Raw genomic sequence first — 13,892 nt, forward strand, 5'->3', positions numbered from 1 at the left:
TCGATTAAAAAAAACCGATGATAAGTTGTCAAGTACAATCATGGCTCGGTAGACCTAGAGTAGTCCCACGGATAAAACAAGAGCAAGCGAAAATTGTCTCGCGCAAAGAGAATATGACTCCGTGGGTACCCCCAAACAAATTTACGAGGAAAATTATCCTGTCTTTCCTCTTCAGTCGTATATGTACAGATCCACTCAGCCTTAAGCACGTGCGCGCGTGAAATCCCCCTTCTCCATGACGAGACTCAACGCACACGGCAATAAAGTTTTCTCTTCTCCAGCGTTTCAGAACTGGCAGACCAGAACCGGTCGTTTCACAAAATGCAGCAATTTGAAGGAATGGTTATTAAAACAGGTTTTGTTCTCGCGCCTTTTGGATACGAGATCACTACAGCCAATGAAGCGCGAGCGGCATAATCTTCCTATAGCCAACTCGGTGCTAAGCGCCAAGATGGCTTTCTGCTTTCTCTCTCTTTCCTTTTTTTGCAAATGCTTTCTGCTTTCTCATATCCAACGCGCGAAAGTCTCGGAATAAAATATAAGATGCACATTAGTCATATGTTAGTTTACACAAAATTGCAGTTTTGTTCACTGTTTACATTACGCTTTACAAACGGAAACAAGTGCGTACGGTCGGGATGTTTTTTTACTGCGTCTCTGACACAAAGTAAAAGGAATAAATTTTTCTCAAAAATATTTTCCATTTTGTCTACATACTTTACCAACACGTGCAGTATGTTTCTTTTTGTCAGGTGCGAGAAAATGTTGTTGTTAGCGATTGTTTTCAGTTTGTAATCCATATTCATGACTAACTTGACACGTAACTCTCAGACTTGTTAGAAATCCGTTGTAAAGAGCGATTGGACGGTCCTCTTTAACGACGAAAAATGATGAAATGCGAAGGCGTTTTCATAAAGCATAGAAAGAAGTACACACTAAAGGTGAGTTCTATTTTATAAATTTTAGTTAAGGTTTGTGTGGACGCTACAAACAAACCATGGACATGTTGCCGACTTAACACGTGCGTTGGCTCGCCGGCTGCTTGTTGAAAACGTCAATTTAAACTCCTCGACTACTCAAAATGAATTAAGACTTATTCTCGGTCTTAGCAGTACCCTTAAAGTTATTTCGAAAGTTTAAAAAACATACTGACTGTTCCGCTTTGTACAAAGTTTTTCCGAGGCAATATTTTTAAACAGCCCCATACATAAATTATCCATATACTTTGCGACAAAAAATGTAGTCACGTTTGTCGTTTTTGGAAGAGGCTTAGTGTGACAGTGGTGCATGTATAATTAATGTAACGAGCTGTAGGAAAATGTTTCCTCTTACCGCCCTTTTCCGAATGGATGCCTCAGTTAAAAACTGACATTTTCACAATTTGATGCGTGGCTTAAATTTTTAGGTTTTCAGAATTACTGACATGACAATTTGCATTTTCAGACGCCTTAATTCAGTAAATTAGGAGTAAAAATGTAAAGGCAGAAACCGAAAGAGCAAACTGGGATTACTGCAAAGGTAAGAACTTTGCGTCATCATGCAATAAAACCGCGGTGGTTTACCTTCAGGCCCGAGATCAACAAGAAAATTCTCCTGATCGTTCTCCGGATTTTTTCGTCTTTCATTAGTTGGGAGAGTTCAATCCTCAAACAAGTCTGTTTGAGGATTAAGACATTTTTTGGTGATCGCTACATTTATTCTCCTAACCTGCACGTTGGGTTTAGAGATCATGTAAAAAGGACAAATAAATAAAATAAATAGGAATTTCAGTGGAATCCACGGGGTGGCTCTTCTCTCCACTGTTTCCAGGTCGAATTGGAATTTGGAAATGTTGGTTTTTGTGGAGGGAGGAAAACCGGAGTACCCGGAGAAAAACCCTCGGAGCGGGGACGAGAACCAACAACAAACTCAACCCACATATGACGCCGAGTCCGGGAATCGAACCCGGGCCACATTGGTGGGAGGCGAGTGCTCTCACCACTGCGCCATCCCTGCCCCCATGTTGTTTTAAAATAGGTTATTCTTATTTGGACCTGCCTTTTTTTGTTTTGTTTTGTCGTTGATTTGTACCGGGGAGGGGGTGGAGGTGGATTCCATAACTTCGCAGCTATAGAAGGTATGACGCTTGGAAAATGTATATAACGTTCAAAGATGTTTCATTTGAAGTCCGCAACGAAAGGTGAAGACGTCATATGCCATGGAAATTAAACCTTGACTGCCAAATGGCGGCCATCTTAGATCCGCCATCTTGGTTTCAAGTGCTAGATTTTCCCAAAATTTAATACGGGAAGGCTCCGCCCCGAGGTCCGGCCCCTTACCCTTTTATATATCATTTTTGGCAGAAAAAGTACCCCTTTCGCATACCTTTGCATTGACAAATGGTACCCCTTTCGTATACCTTTCATTGGAAAATAGTACCCCTTTCACAAACCTATTTAAGAACACTGCATCCCCTTTCTATCCCTTAGAATAAAGGCCCTTTTAAATACCTAAGAGACAGATTTCCGTACCCTTTCATATACTTCGACACGTGAAATCCCTACCCTTTCACACACCTGAAGCGTGAAAAAGGTTCCCCTTTCGGGCGAAGCCTCCCAGTATAAGCCATTACAGGGAAAAACCCCGGGTCAATTAACCAGTCAAATTATGCTGCCCAATCAACGGCAGTTTCACAGTAACTGTGTTTGGGGGTAATAATCTTCTTTTTCATTGCTCGTTGCTTCTAAATAATTCGCTAAATAAATAGAGGATTAGTTTCTAAAAATTATAGTAAAAATAAATCTTTAAATTTGGTCAATTCTACGTTCAGAAATAGTTTTCGGAATTTGCACGTCAGTTAATTCAGCCGTCACTAATTTAACCCGCACACTGAACTGCACTTTAAGAGTGAGTGTCTTGAGGAGTAAAAATCTTGGTGTTTATTTCTGGTTGCTTACAAATTTTACGGAAAATGGTTAGAAAATCCTTTTCTTGATATGATAGTAAACAATCTCTTAATATTATCAAATCTATACCGAGAAAAAAATTTAGCGAGTATCTCAATAAATTAATTTGCGCGTAGAATGGAACCCGCGCAGTAACCGGAAATTCAATACTTCGTATCTTGCACAATTTATATCTTCAATCTCATTTCCACTAGCTTTCCGCTAATTCGCTTAATGACAGAAGTATTCTTAAATGAATACTATAGTGAAATAATATTTTAATTTGGTCAATTCTACGTTGAGAAATAGTTTTCCGAGTTTGCCAGGCAGTTAATTCAGCCGTCATTAATTTAATTCGCAAACTGAACGGCACTTGAACAGTAACTCTCTTCCAGAGTAAAAATCTTCGTTTTTATTGCTTGATGGTTACAAATATATCTCAAAATGATAAGAAAATCCTTTTCTGAATATGATAGTCAAAGAAGTTTTTAATTTGGTTGAATCATCGCTAAGAAATATTTTTAGGGAGTACCTCAATAAATTCATTTACGCGTAAAATAGAATACGCGTAGTAAGCGGAAATTCAATACTTCATATCTTCGACAATTTATATCATCATGTCTTTTTCTTCTAGCTTCTCAATGATTCACTGAAAAATTAGAGGATATCTTTCTCAACATTATAGTAAAAAAAATCTTTCAATTTGGTTTATTCTGCATTGAGTAAGAGTTTTTGTAAGTTTCCCAGTCAAATAATTGAGCCATGAAATTTATGTTGCGTAGTGAACGGCACTTCACAGTAACTGTGTATGAGAGCTAAAATGTTCTTTTTTATTGCTTGTAGCTTGCAAAAAACTCGCTAAATGATTAGAGGATTGTTTTCTTAAGATTAAAGTGAAAGAAACTTTTAATTTGGTCAACCATACGCTGAGAAAAAGGGTTCTTTAAATTTGCAAGGCAACTAATTAAGCAGTGAAATTGAGCTGCACAAACAACGGCACTTTCACAGTAAGTGTGTTCGGGAGTGAAAATCTTCTTTTACATTGGCCGTTGCTTCCAAATAAACTGCTAAATAATCAGAGGATTATTTTCTGAAATTAATAGGGGAATAATCTTTTAATTTGGTCAATTTGACGCTGAGTAATAAATTTAGAGACTTCGCTTGTGAATTAATTTACGCTTTAACTTTAAACAGGACAGTCAACAGGAGTTTATCAACGAGTCTCTTTGAGGCTAAGAATCTTCTTTTTTTTATTGCTCATTCCTTCCAAATAATTCATTAAATGTTTAGTCAATGGTTTTCTTAAGAATTTAGTAAAATGATATTTTAATTTGGTCAATTCTACGGTCTCGCAATCTAAAAATTCTAAATGTCTCGGAATCGCAAAGAAAAACGCTAGTCTCGCCGTCTCGCAACTGTCTCGCATTTACCGTTGGCCACCCCTCGTACTGGTACAAATTTACTTTTAGCGGCCTTAGTAAGTATAGAAAATATTGAGAATATAAGGAAGGATCTTGTACAAGTTTTAAAATTGAATAGCTATAGTTCAACTGGCGTGATTTGATTGTCTTCTCCAGCAGACATCAAGCACTATTTTTACAACGGGAGTGGGACTAAACGTACCAACACATGCGCAACACGGTCGTTAGGGATGGTCAGTAAGATTAGAACTGATTGCCCGCGTGTGTTATAAGACAAAGGCAGCATAGTGCATAGTAAAGTTCATATGCTTCTCGGTCATTTTAGTAGAAGCAAACTATCCGGCATTTTAAGGAAATGTTTAAATCAGCGTTTATGAAGAAATCCGTATTACAGAGCTAAGATTTCATTTGATACGTGGTCACTCTTGGACCATGTGAAATTTCTTTTAAAGAAGTGGCGATTTAAAAGTAGTGCAGTGTAGATGAAGTTGGTCTATCCACGGCCATTTGGAAAATGCCACTTTTGCTAAGAGCTGCCATAGCACAAAATTAAAAGTAACACATATCATGTTTTTCTGTTTGATACATAAACAGCTGTCTGTCATAAGGAGATAAGCTGAGGGACTCTTTAAGCGTGAATAAGCAACAAGGGGATAGTCAAACACACGTAACAAAGGGTCGCAGCATCAGGATCTCATTTCTTTATTGTTATCGATTAACCAATACTGTTGCTATTTGCTAAACTCTTTATAACGCGTTTTAGAAGTAACAGATTTTAAGGCTCAACAATTTCCTGTGAGTGACCTTGCTTCATTAGGATTACTCCTATTTATAGTAATAGCAGTAATGAAGCTTGATGTTGTCGTCCACTTCTCCATAGGGTCTGGATCCCCCAGAGTCGTTGTCAGTCGAGAGACCGTCTTCAGTGTCCCACCTGAAGAAATCCTCTCTAAAATTCATGCCTTTGACGTTCTGACACTGATAGGATGCCTTATACAGGATGAAGGGGGAGTCAGTAGGGAGTATTATTTCATTGCTTGCGAAACCATCTCTGCGGCAGCAGTACTTCATTTTGGTGTCCTTATTGTACTTGCCCTCTGGCAGCGACCCAGTTCTGCTGTTCTTGTTGCTACCCCATGCAACATCCTCGTCATCCCATTTTATCCATCCCTGTTTGAAACCTGAATGAATCAATAAAGGTATTAAAAAATTGACCTTGCTGTACCAAGTCGCTCCATTTCCTGTCGCTCAATTAGAGAAAGGGAAGATAGAAAGGGTATATTGGTTACATTTTTCTCTTGCCATCAATCCAACTCACCCACACATTGATTCACTCACTCACAACAACTTACCTGCTAACTCTTACGTTTGTTTATTCTTATATTCCGTTTTTTTCTTTCTTTTTTTTTATCTTTTCACTTACCCATTACTTTTGTTAGTAACTTACTTAGCTAGCAAGCCGCGTTTTTTATTTTGTTTTCTCATAAGAAACGGCCAGTCTGTGGTGTCAGGAATACGTTATAATGTTCAAAGCTCTTTTCATATTAGAGGCCTCCAAAACTTCGTGATATTTTCAAAAATTTATATCGAAACAATTTGGTGTGAATGGTCAGTGTTCAACGCATTTGATGTTACCATGGCAACGAAACAATGAAATTTTTTTTTTAGAAAATGGAATATTCCTGTTTTTACACAGCTAAATTTGGCACCGTTGGCTCGGAAAGACCTAAGACACGAGGGCGACAACCTAAACACTATCACCCTTTACTGATGAAAGAGAAGCACGTTGAATCCGTCGTTACTTTTCTTTGTTCTATCGAAGAAAAACTACGAAACGAGAACAAATTGCCAGATTTCTACAAACGCTATGTGGATGACACACTCCTGCAATCAAAGATGTACCGTCAGCTGAAGCCTTTCTGGTGACATTGAACAACTGTCATCCTTCCATATCTTTCACCATGGAGATCGCGACTAATGGTAGGCTGCCATTTGTCGGCATTGAAATATGTAAGAAAGACTGTAAGCTAGTAACAAGTGTTTACCGTAAACCAACAAACACCAGTCTTCTCCTGATTATGTCATGTCATGTCATGTCGATGACCGCTACAAAAGATCCCTAGTCTAGACAATGTTAAACCATGATTTTCGCTTGTCGTCGACCTGGGATCTATTCACAACAGAATGTGAACGCCTCAAACTGATGTTCTCTAAACTCAAGTACCCAAATTCTCTTATCAACTCTACCATCGCTCACTTTGTTACTTCTGTGATGTCGCGAGACACGCTATCGACGCCTCAAACTGAAAACATCCATTGGATAGTCTTACCAATTAAAAAACCAGAGGTCAGCTGACATAGTAAAGAAACATCTCTCTGACTTAAGCAACAAAATTGACCACATTCTACAACCAGTTTTCGGAGGCTGTAATTATGTAAACTTGGTGACGATCTTAAAGTGCAGGAGCCTAAGCTACCCGTGATCAATCAACAGTGTGTTGTGTATCACTCTGTATGTGATCTGTGTGATGCAGATTACGTCGGCTATACCAGCCGTCACCTTCATCAGCACTTTGATGAACATCGGTTCTCCGCCATCGGGAAACACCTAAAGAATAATCACCAAGTTGACATAATTGGCGACCTGACAAGCAAATTCACCATCCTAAAGAAATGTCAGGGAAAGCTTGATTGCTTAGTCTTTTAAATGCTTTCGAGTCTAAACACCCAGTCAGACTCCATTCGCACGAAACTATTTGTCTAACGGACATAACTCTCATTTTATAACACCTCTTTGAATGAACACCGGACAGTTACTTTTAGTCTTAATTTAATTTATTCTATTTCACTCCTTTACTTTATGTATAAATTATCTGTTGCATTCTTTACTTGATAATGGTGCCAAGATGACACCGAACCGTCGTTCCGTTTTTTCGCTTATTTTTAAACTCAACTGTATTTCTAAATTTAATCTTTTTAGTAAACATTTTTTTTTACGGTTAAGCTTTTATAGTTTTTAGCTGTTTTAGTGTTCCTACTTTGGTTTTACCGTTGCAGACGTCAAAGGAATTATGTTTTGTCGCACAAATGATATTCTTCTCCGTAGAAGACGAAGAGAAGTACGGTCTAGATAGGGTTCATAACATAGAGGGATTAACCTTGAAAAAGTAAAGAAATCTTTAAACGTGAGAGGTCAAAGTTGTTGTAGACATTATCGTGTCTACACTAAATTCTGTTTGTTACCAACCTTTAGGGCAAGGTCCTTTCTTAAGGATGCAATATTTCCCCTTTGGCCAATTCAGAATACCATCAGACAGTGTCTTCATGCAAAACTTTTGCTCCATGTCATCTTTTTTAGCACGGCCAGCCAAATAATGATTGACCGACCATTTGTTGTCTGAGCGATAATCTTCAGTGTCCTCAGTGATAACGGGTCCCCTTGCGCCAAAGAAAGTTGGTTCCTTTGGGACATCCTGACTTTGGCATTGGCAGGCCATAAGTACCCTTGGGCCATGTGAGAGGTATTCTCAAGTCAGGATCTGAAAATTGTACCACGATCAAGGGTGTTAGTAGCTCTCTTTAGTGGCACACATCAAACGTGTGACACCTTAAATAATAATTAAGGTAACTTTGTACAAGTCAAAGGCATTGATATTTGATAGCATCTTTGCCCTACCTTTGATGACAATCATAAACGCATTACCTTGAACCAACGTCTAAGGCGCTTTTAACTATGTCAAAGGTTTGGCAAAGACGACTATCCCCTGGTCTTTGGCACTACCGCAAGCGGGTTAGAGGTAAATGCCATTTTTTCGTGAAGTGAAAGAGACCTGTAGTTTGGAAGAGATTTTACCTTCAGGTAGTATAGCTCCTTTTAACTTAGGGTATCCTCCAATATTCTCTCAACATTCTGACTCTTTTGCGTCATGGACTGAGCGGAATCGCATCCCGACAAGCGAGAATTTTTGAGGTGTTTGAAAAAGTCATAATGGACGGCTTTGTACATTGGTATCAGTCGAACTCTTATGGGCTCGGGCAAGTCGGATCCTCCAGCCGTAAGAATCGTCTTGTCGGACATAAATTTGCTCCCCTCGTCTATGGATTGCTTAAAAGTGTTTACATCAACCTTCAAAGACGCACTGTATCCTCCATAACCTCCAGACACCCCCACCGAGTTTCCAATCTGCAGAATAAATACGAGCAAGTGTGAATTTACAAAGCAATCAACGTGGACTATTTGTTTTTTGATACCTGATGAATGAAATTGTTGAGCACCAAACAAGCTTCATTAAAATCTCACGATAGCATTCATTTAACAATTTGACAGCTTGGCTAGGTTGGTTATGACCGAATGGTAAACGAAGCACATATTGCTGCTCTTAGAGTAAGCTAATTAAGGGTAGTTTTAGTTTTTGTAGTCAAAACAGAAAGATTAACTTAAGGAAACAACGATATTTCCACAATCACGACTTGCGCACAAACAGTTTTTGTTTTCAATTTCTCAAATAAGAAATGAGGCTTACGTCAATGGGGTTTGCCTATACGATGCTGAGTTAAATTCTGCCAATTAAAAGTCATCCGGCAAAGTAACAGAGGATATCTACTGATTCTCAGCCCACGAGGCCGTACAGCGAAGTTGACTGAACGAGGTGATATTGTAGTACATTTAGAAGGCAGCATTAGTTTCTATAATTTACTAAAATTATCATGATCACCAACTGCTAATTTTAAAACAAGATAAGTCGTGTTTATTTATTTATTTTTTAATTAATACACCACAAGTTAATACAAGTAATTTCATCAAATACGCACAAAAGACAGAATCTCAAGAAGTCGATTATATTTACTTAATTTAAGCAGACTCATTCAAAAGTGACACTTGAGATTTAGCAACGGAGATGGAAGGATGGCGTTATGACTTTGGTTTGCTTATCTGCTTTTTCACTTTTATTTTGGATGAGAGAGACTAAGGAAAAACTAGAACCAGACTTCCTTCTCATTTATTGCCGGGTTGGTAGCATTTTTTAATGGAGCTTTTGGTCAGGAAAGGTTAACCCAAGAAGATGTTATTTATTTTGGTATAGTAATTAAAGTTGTTTGAGGAATCAGCTTTCTCTGAGAATCTTATTTTTTATTATTTTTTAATTTTGAAATCTGGCGACAATTTTTTTTCTTGACTCACTAAAATAAGCCTCCAGTCTCTTTAGTTCCATATCTAAAAGTTTCATGCCAATTATGCCCATACAACTCGCTGCACAAAACGCTGGTTAAATGTACTTTGAAACTGTTATGGTCTTGCATTTGTCTTAGCTGACGTACAAGTAGCGTAAGATCGCGGCCAGACTTTCTCTCTCACATCTGAAAGACTCTTGTGACCCAAAGCAATTTTGAAAGAAAAAAAGCAACCAGAAACATTACGCGAACGCAACTAGCATTAGAAGAAGTATAATTTTAAGTTGCATGTAGGATTTGGATTACATTACCTCATATTTATCAGAAATGTGGCCCATTTGTATCATAATTTTTCAAAAATTCTTAGTATTACAGGACCTTACAGAATTCAGCGTGTAACAAAAATCCTTACCAGTCTTTTTTTGAGGCAAGAAAGAGAATGCTGATTCCATCGTCCGATTTTAGAGCTCTTGGCATTTTTTTTGTGAGCATGGGGTCTTAAAAATGTAGTTGTATCTCAAAACGTTTTTAGAGCCATGAGAAAATTAGCCTGCAATGCAGGCGTATTTTTGGAGCGGGAGCGCTGAATAATCCTTCGTTGCTGTCATCTTGGGCGAAGGAAGCGCGAGAGGGCTGGAGCGAGTCAAAAGTGGCCCTAAGGGAGAGGACGACTGGCTGAGAAATAAAGGAGGGGGAGGGGGAGAGGAGGGAAAAATACGCCTGCCTGTACTCATTGTTTGTTTGCAGAACCCGTACACTGGATAGACGGGGACTCTGATTGGTGCGGTAGGTCACATATTGATTGATACCTGACAATCCACGGCAGATCGGTCCGCATGTCATTTCATTCCAGCTCCACTAGCACTGTGCTCAATAAAACCGTGTCTTTCAGAAATTGGAATATCACTTGAATTGAGCTCCGAACAAAAAGAAATATTTTTTTCACTGTTGTCGAGACAAGATGTATTGGCAGATTTTCCTACCGCCTTTGGAAAAAGCCTTACCTTTCCGTTGTTGGTTCGACTGAAGGGCATTTAATTTGATTTTATCGAGCAAAAGTGCTGATGCGATCCTTGTCTGTCCGCTGAAAAGTGCTGTGAAGAAGCAACTTCAATGGGACGAACAAAATACGGATACCGACTAAAAAGATATTGAGGATGCAAAAAAACCGTTTATCATTGCTTCAGCGGAGGAGTGCTGTCCGTTTTTTCGATCGCTGAAAAAGATTGATACACCAGTTGACCAGCAGCTTTGTGTGATACTGGGGACGACTCGCATACTGTTCAGTTGGACCGGGTAAAGGCACTGGGGTAAAGGTTTGTATTCGCATAGCCCCGAATAAAACTTTGAACTGATCTGCGCTTGATATTCTGTATTTGACCTTTGCGGCGCACAGCGTGACACTTGTAAATCTTCTGAAAGCGAACGCAGAAAATTAACTTTTTACTAATTTGACCGTCACACAGTAGCTTTATTCTTCCATGATTCTTTTTATTTTGAGACAGAGACAATTTACACTTTACTATGCTTGATTTCAAAGTAGAAACTTAGATCATGCCAAGTACGTGACATGACTGCACAAGCTGCACAAGCTGTGATGAATGAAGCCGGAAATGCACTGATCAAGCGCAAGCCAGTATAAATAGGGGCGTTTGGCGATTACACAGGGTTTGCGGGCAGGCGTTTTTTTTCGCTCTCATTTCCTGCCCCCCCCCCCCCCCCCCCTCCCCCGCTCCCCCTCAGCCTCCTTCAAATACGCGAGCTAAATTTATTATTCAGCGCTCGCCCATGAAAAACTGCAGGCTATGAGAAAATAAACAACATTTTCTTTTTACTATTTAGATTGATTGGGGAGGGGGTGGGGAAAGGCGGATTCTGGCGGCATCGACTTTGAACCTGAAAAACATTTTTAATATTTGAGCAAACGTTCTAAATATTCAGGACTTATTGAGAAGTTTGTCTGGAAAATTTTGATGGAGTCGGTTTGTTCAGATTAACTTTGGTGTTACCATGGCAACCAATCTTTAGCGGCAGCTTTTTTTAGAAAATAATAAATCCTTTATTATGGTAGGGAAAAATCACTTTCCTTTCCTTCCCATGACGTTTTTTTTATGTTTTTAGCTCATATTAGTGTTACTTTATTTAATTTGGTTACTTTTCGTCCAATTTCAGTGTATTCCTGAAGTTCTGCAGGGAAAATCCAGAAATCCAAGATGGCATATCCAAGATGGCCGCCATTTGGCGATCATGGCCTAATTACTTCGTGCTGCGGACCTCAAAGGAGACATTTTTGATTTTGTTAACAAAGGTTACTGACGTGAGGATGGTGAACAGGCTTCGATCTATACCCCAACTACAGTCAGGGAACATGGTCTAGGGTCGTCAAGTGAAAGAAGAAAAGAATGAGCAAATCACAGTTACTAATAATTATAATTAGTATAAATCCACCAGTGTTCTATCACGAATGCCGTTCTCTGATTGGCTACACTACTCGCTATCTATTCTGTGATAGATAGTGAGTAGCGGTTTTCAACAAAATGGCGGCCGCTTCGTCGCGTTTTCGAAGCGTCTGAGATGAGGAAATAGATAATTTACTTGTTTAGATCGACTAGTAGATTTATACTAAAACAATTAGATTATTCGCTCTCGATTTCTATGCGTGATGGCTGCGCCCTCATCAGCTATCACGCGATAGAAATCGAGAGCTCATAATCTAATTGTGAATTAGATCACGCTGCATAGGATTTTGTCTGCATGAAAAATGATGTTCTAAGACAAACTATGAAGCTCATAAAAAAATGAGGGTAAAGACCCTGATAGGGAAGGGGTTAAAGGGTCTTTTTGGACAGTTTTGCCTTACAAGATCTTCCTGTAGGAACATTAACGAGGTAACACTATTGTTGTCTAGTAACCAAAGACTGAATAAATAAACCAAAAATATTGTGGGAAAACATTCACGTGTCGATGGAAACAGAAAACATATTGACAGTCCTTACATCTTCCATGGCATATTCGTAAAACGTAGAGCGAGTACAGTCGAACCTCCCTTTGCGACCACGTCTCATAAGCGACCACCTCTCATTAGCGACCACTTTTCCAACATACGAAAAGTTTTCAGGTCAAATCGCTATAGATGGAACCTCTCGTAGGCGACCACCTCTCGTAAGCGACCACCTCCCGTAAGCGACCACTTTAAGAGATGATTGTTTGGAATTTTCAATTGTTTTTAACCTCCCGTAGGCGACCACTTGACACACAATCTGCTGTATCTCTCACAAGCGGAAATTGAAAAATGTGTCGCTTTAACATATTGGCCACATCATTACAGCGGACGCCGTAAATCTCGCAGTCTGCAGAAGTGTTTACCGATATAGCTTAGCATTGAAACAATTGACAAAATACACATGCACTTTACTTCTCACTGAAATAAACTTTAATCAGATTGAATCCCTTGTAGGAAAGAAAAGCTTTCTTATCTTTTATCTTTCTTATCTTTTTGCTTATGTTCCGTTCCCTGAACATTTACACAGCGCTATTTAAAGTAAGAAAAGAGTCAAGTTTCTTTCACAATAATTGTCTCAATCGCTGTATTAAGTAATGCGCCGATCAAATCGAAACTTCAGCATCCCCCCCCCCCCGGGCAAACCCCGGGCATTTGACTATTCTCTGTGCCCGGGGGTGGGGAATTTGACCTTGCCCAGGTGGGGTGGGGAAAATTGAACCGGAAGTGTCAGGTTTCAAATCGCTTTTTTTTTTGGGGGGGGGGGGGGGGGGGCCGAAGTCGCTAACAGCTATAAATACGTGTTTGGACGAGATGGAGGAGTTTAAAGGAAGAGATACAGCATTACAAAAAAATGTTACAAAAAAAGGTCTTCAAAAGTGAGATGCTTAAATATTAATTTGCTTTTATAGATTGTATATAAACGATGTAGATTTTTTATACAATGAGTCAAGCTGCGGCTTTGTCCTGCAGTGAATAGTGAAAGAAATAAACACTGTCGAATGAAAAACCGCTTTGGCTTAAGTTGCAGAATATCCTGCCACTCGAACAGCATTCTACGTAGCCGGCTAACTAATTAATATGTATTTCTAGTTCTTTAAACGATGTAGTTTTTTATGCAATCAGTCAAGCTGCACCTTTCTCCCGCATTTGTGTCTGCAGAGGTTTTTAGAATAGCCATAAAACAGCAGTGAACAGTTAAAGAAAAAAAAAACATTGTCGAATGAAAAACCGCTACTTTGGCTTAAACTGCAGAATACCCTGCTACTCGAACAGTCTACGTAGCCGGCTAACTCACTTCAAATATGTTATTATGTATTTCTCGTTCAACAACCTTCGCCGTGTTTCGGTGTTAGAGCAGCTTACGCTTGCTGA

The 13,892-nt window shown here is 39.2% G+C and overlaps 2 protein-coding genes across 3 annotated transcripts in view; one reads left to right on the forward strand and one right to left on the reverse strand.

The window, feature by feature from the left end:
- LOC146454419 (uncharacterized) overlaps positions 1-13,892 on the forward strand; it is a 241,301-nt gene that overhangs the window by 112,556 nt on the left and 114,853 nt on the right. The gene's annotated exons all lie outside the window — the stretch shown is intronic.
- LOC146454420 (uncharacterized) lies at positions 5,040-12,558 on the reverse strand. Its single transcript, XM_085095558.1, has 4 exons — positions 12,514-12,558; positions 8,199-8,528; positions 7,593-7,884; positions 5,040-5,526 (listed from the first exon to the last, which is right to left on the reverse strand). The coding sequence occupies exons 3-4, from the start codon at positions 7,840-7,842 to the stop codon at positions 5,171-5,173; spliced, it is 606 nt and encodes a 201-aa protein (XP_084951684.1). The 5' UTR covers positions 7,843-7,884; positions 8,199-8,528; positions 12,514-12,558; the 3' UTR covers positions 5,040-5,170.

This window comes from Pavona decussata, unplaced genomic scaffold (assembly GCF_977016875.1).
Source record: "Pavona decussata unplaced genomic scaffold, jaPavDecu1.1 SCAFFOLD_302, whole genome shotgun sequence".
Lineage (NCBI taxonomy): Eukaryota > Metazoa > Cnidaria > Anthozoa > Scleractinia > Agariciidae > Pavona > Pavona decussata.

Bases quoted from the DNA above. Each gene is read 5' to 3' on its own strand.
- LOC146454420 (XM_085095558.1), bottom strand. From the start codon at position 7,842: ATGGCCTGCCAATGCCAAAGTCAGGATGTCCCAAAGGAACCAACTTTC. The intron at 5,527-7,592 runs GTTGGTAACAAA...TGATTCATTCAG, and splicing joins GAAAGGACCTTGCCCTAAAG to GTTTCAAACAGGGATGGATA.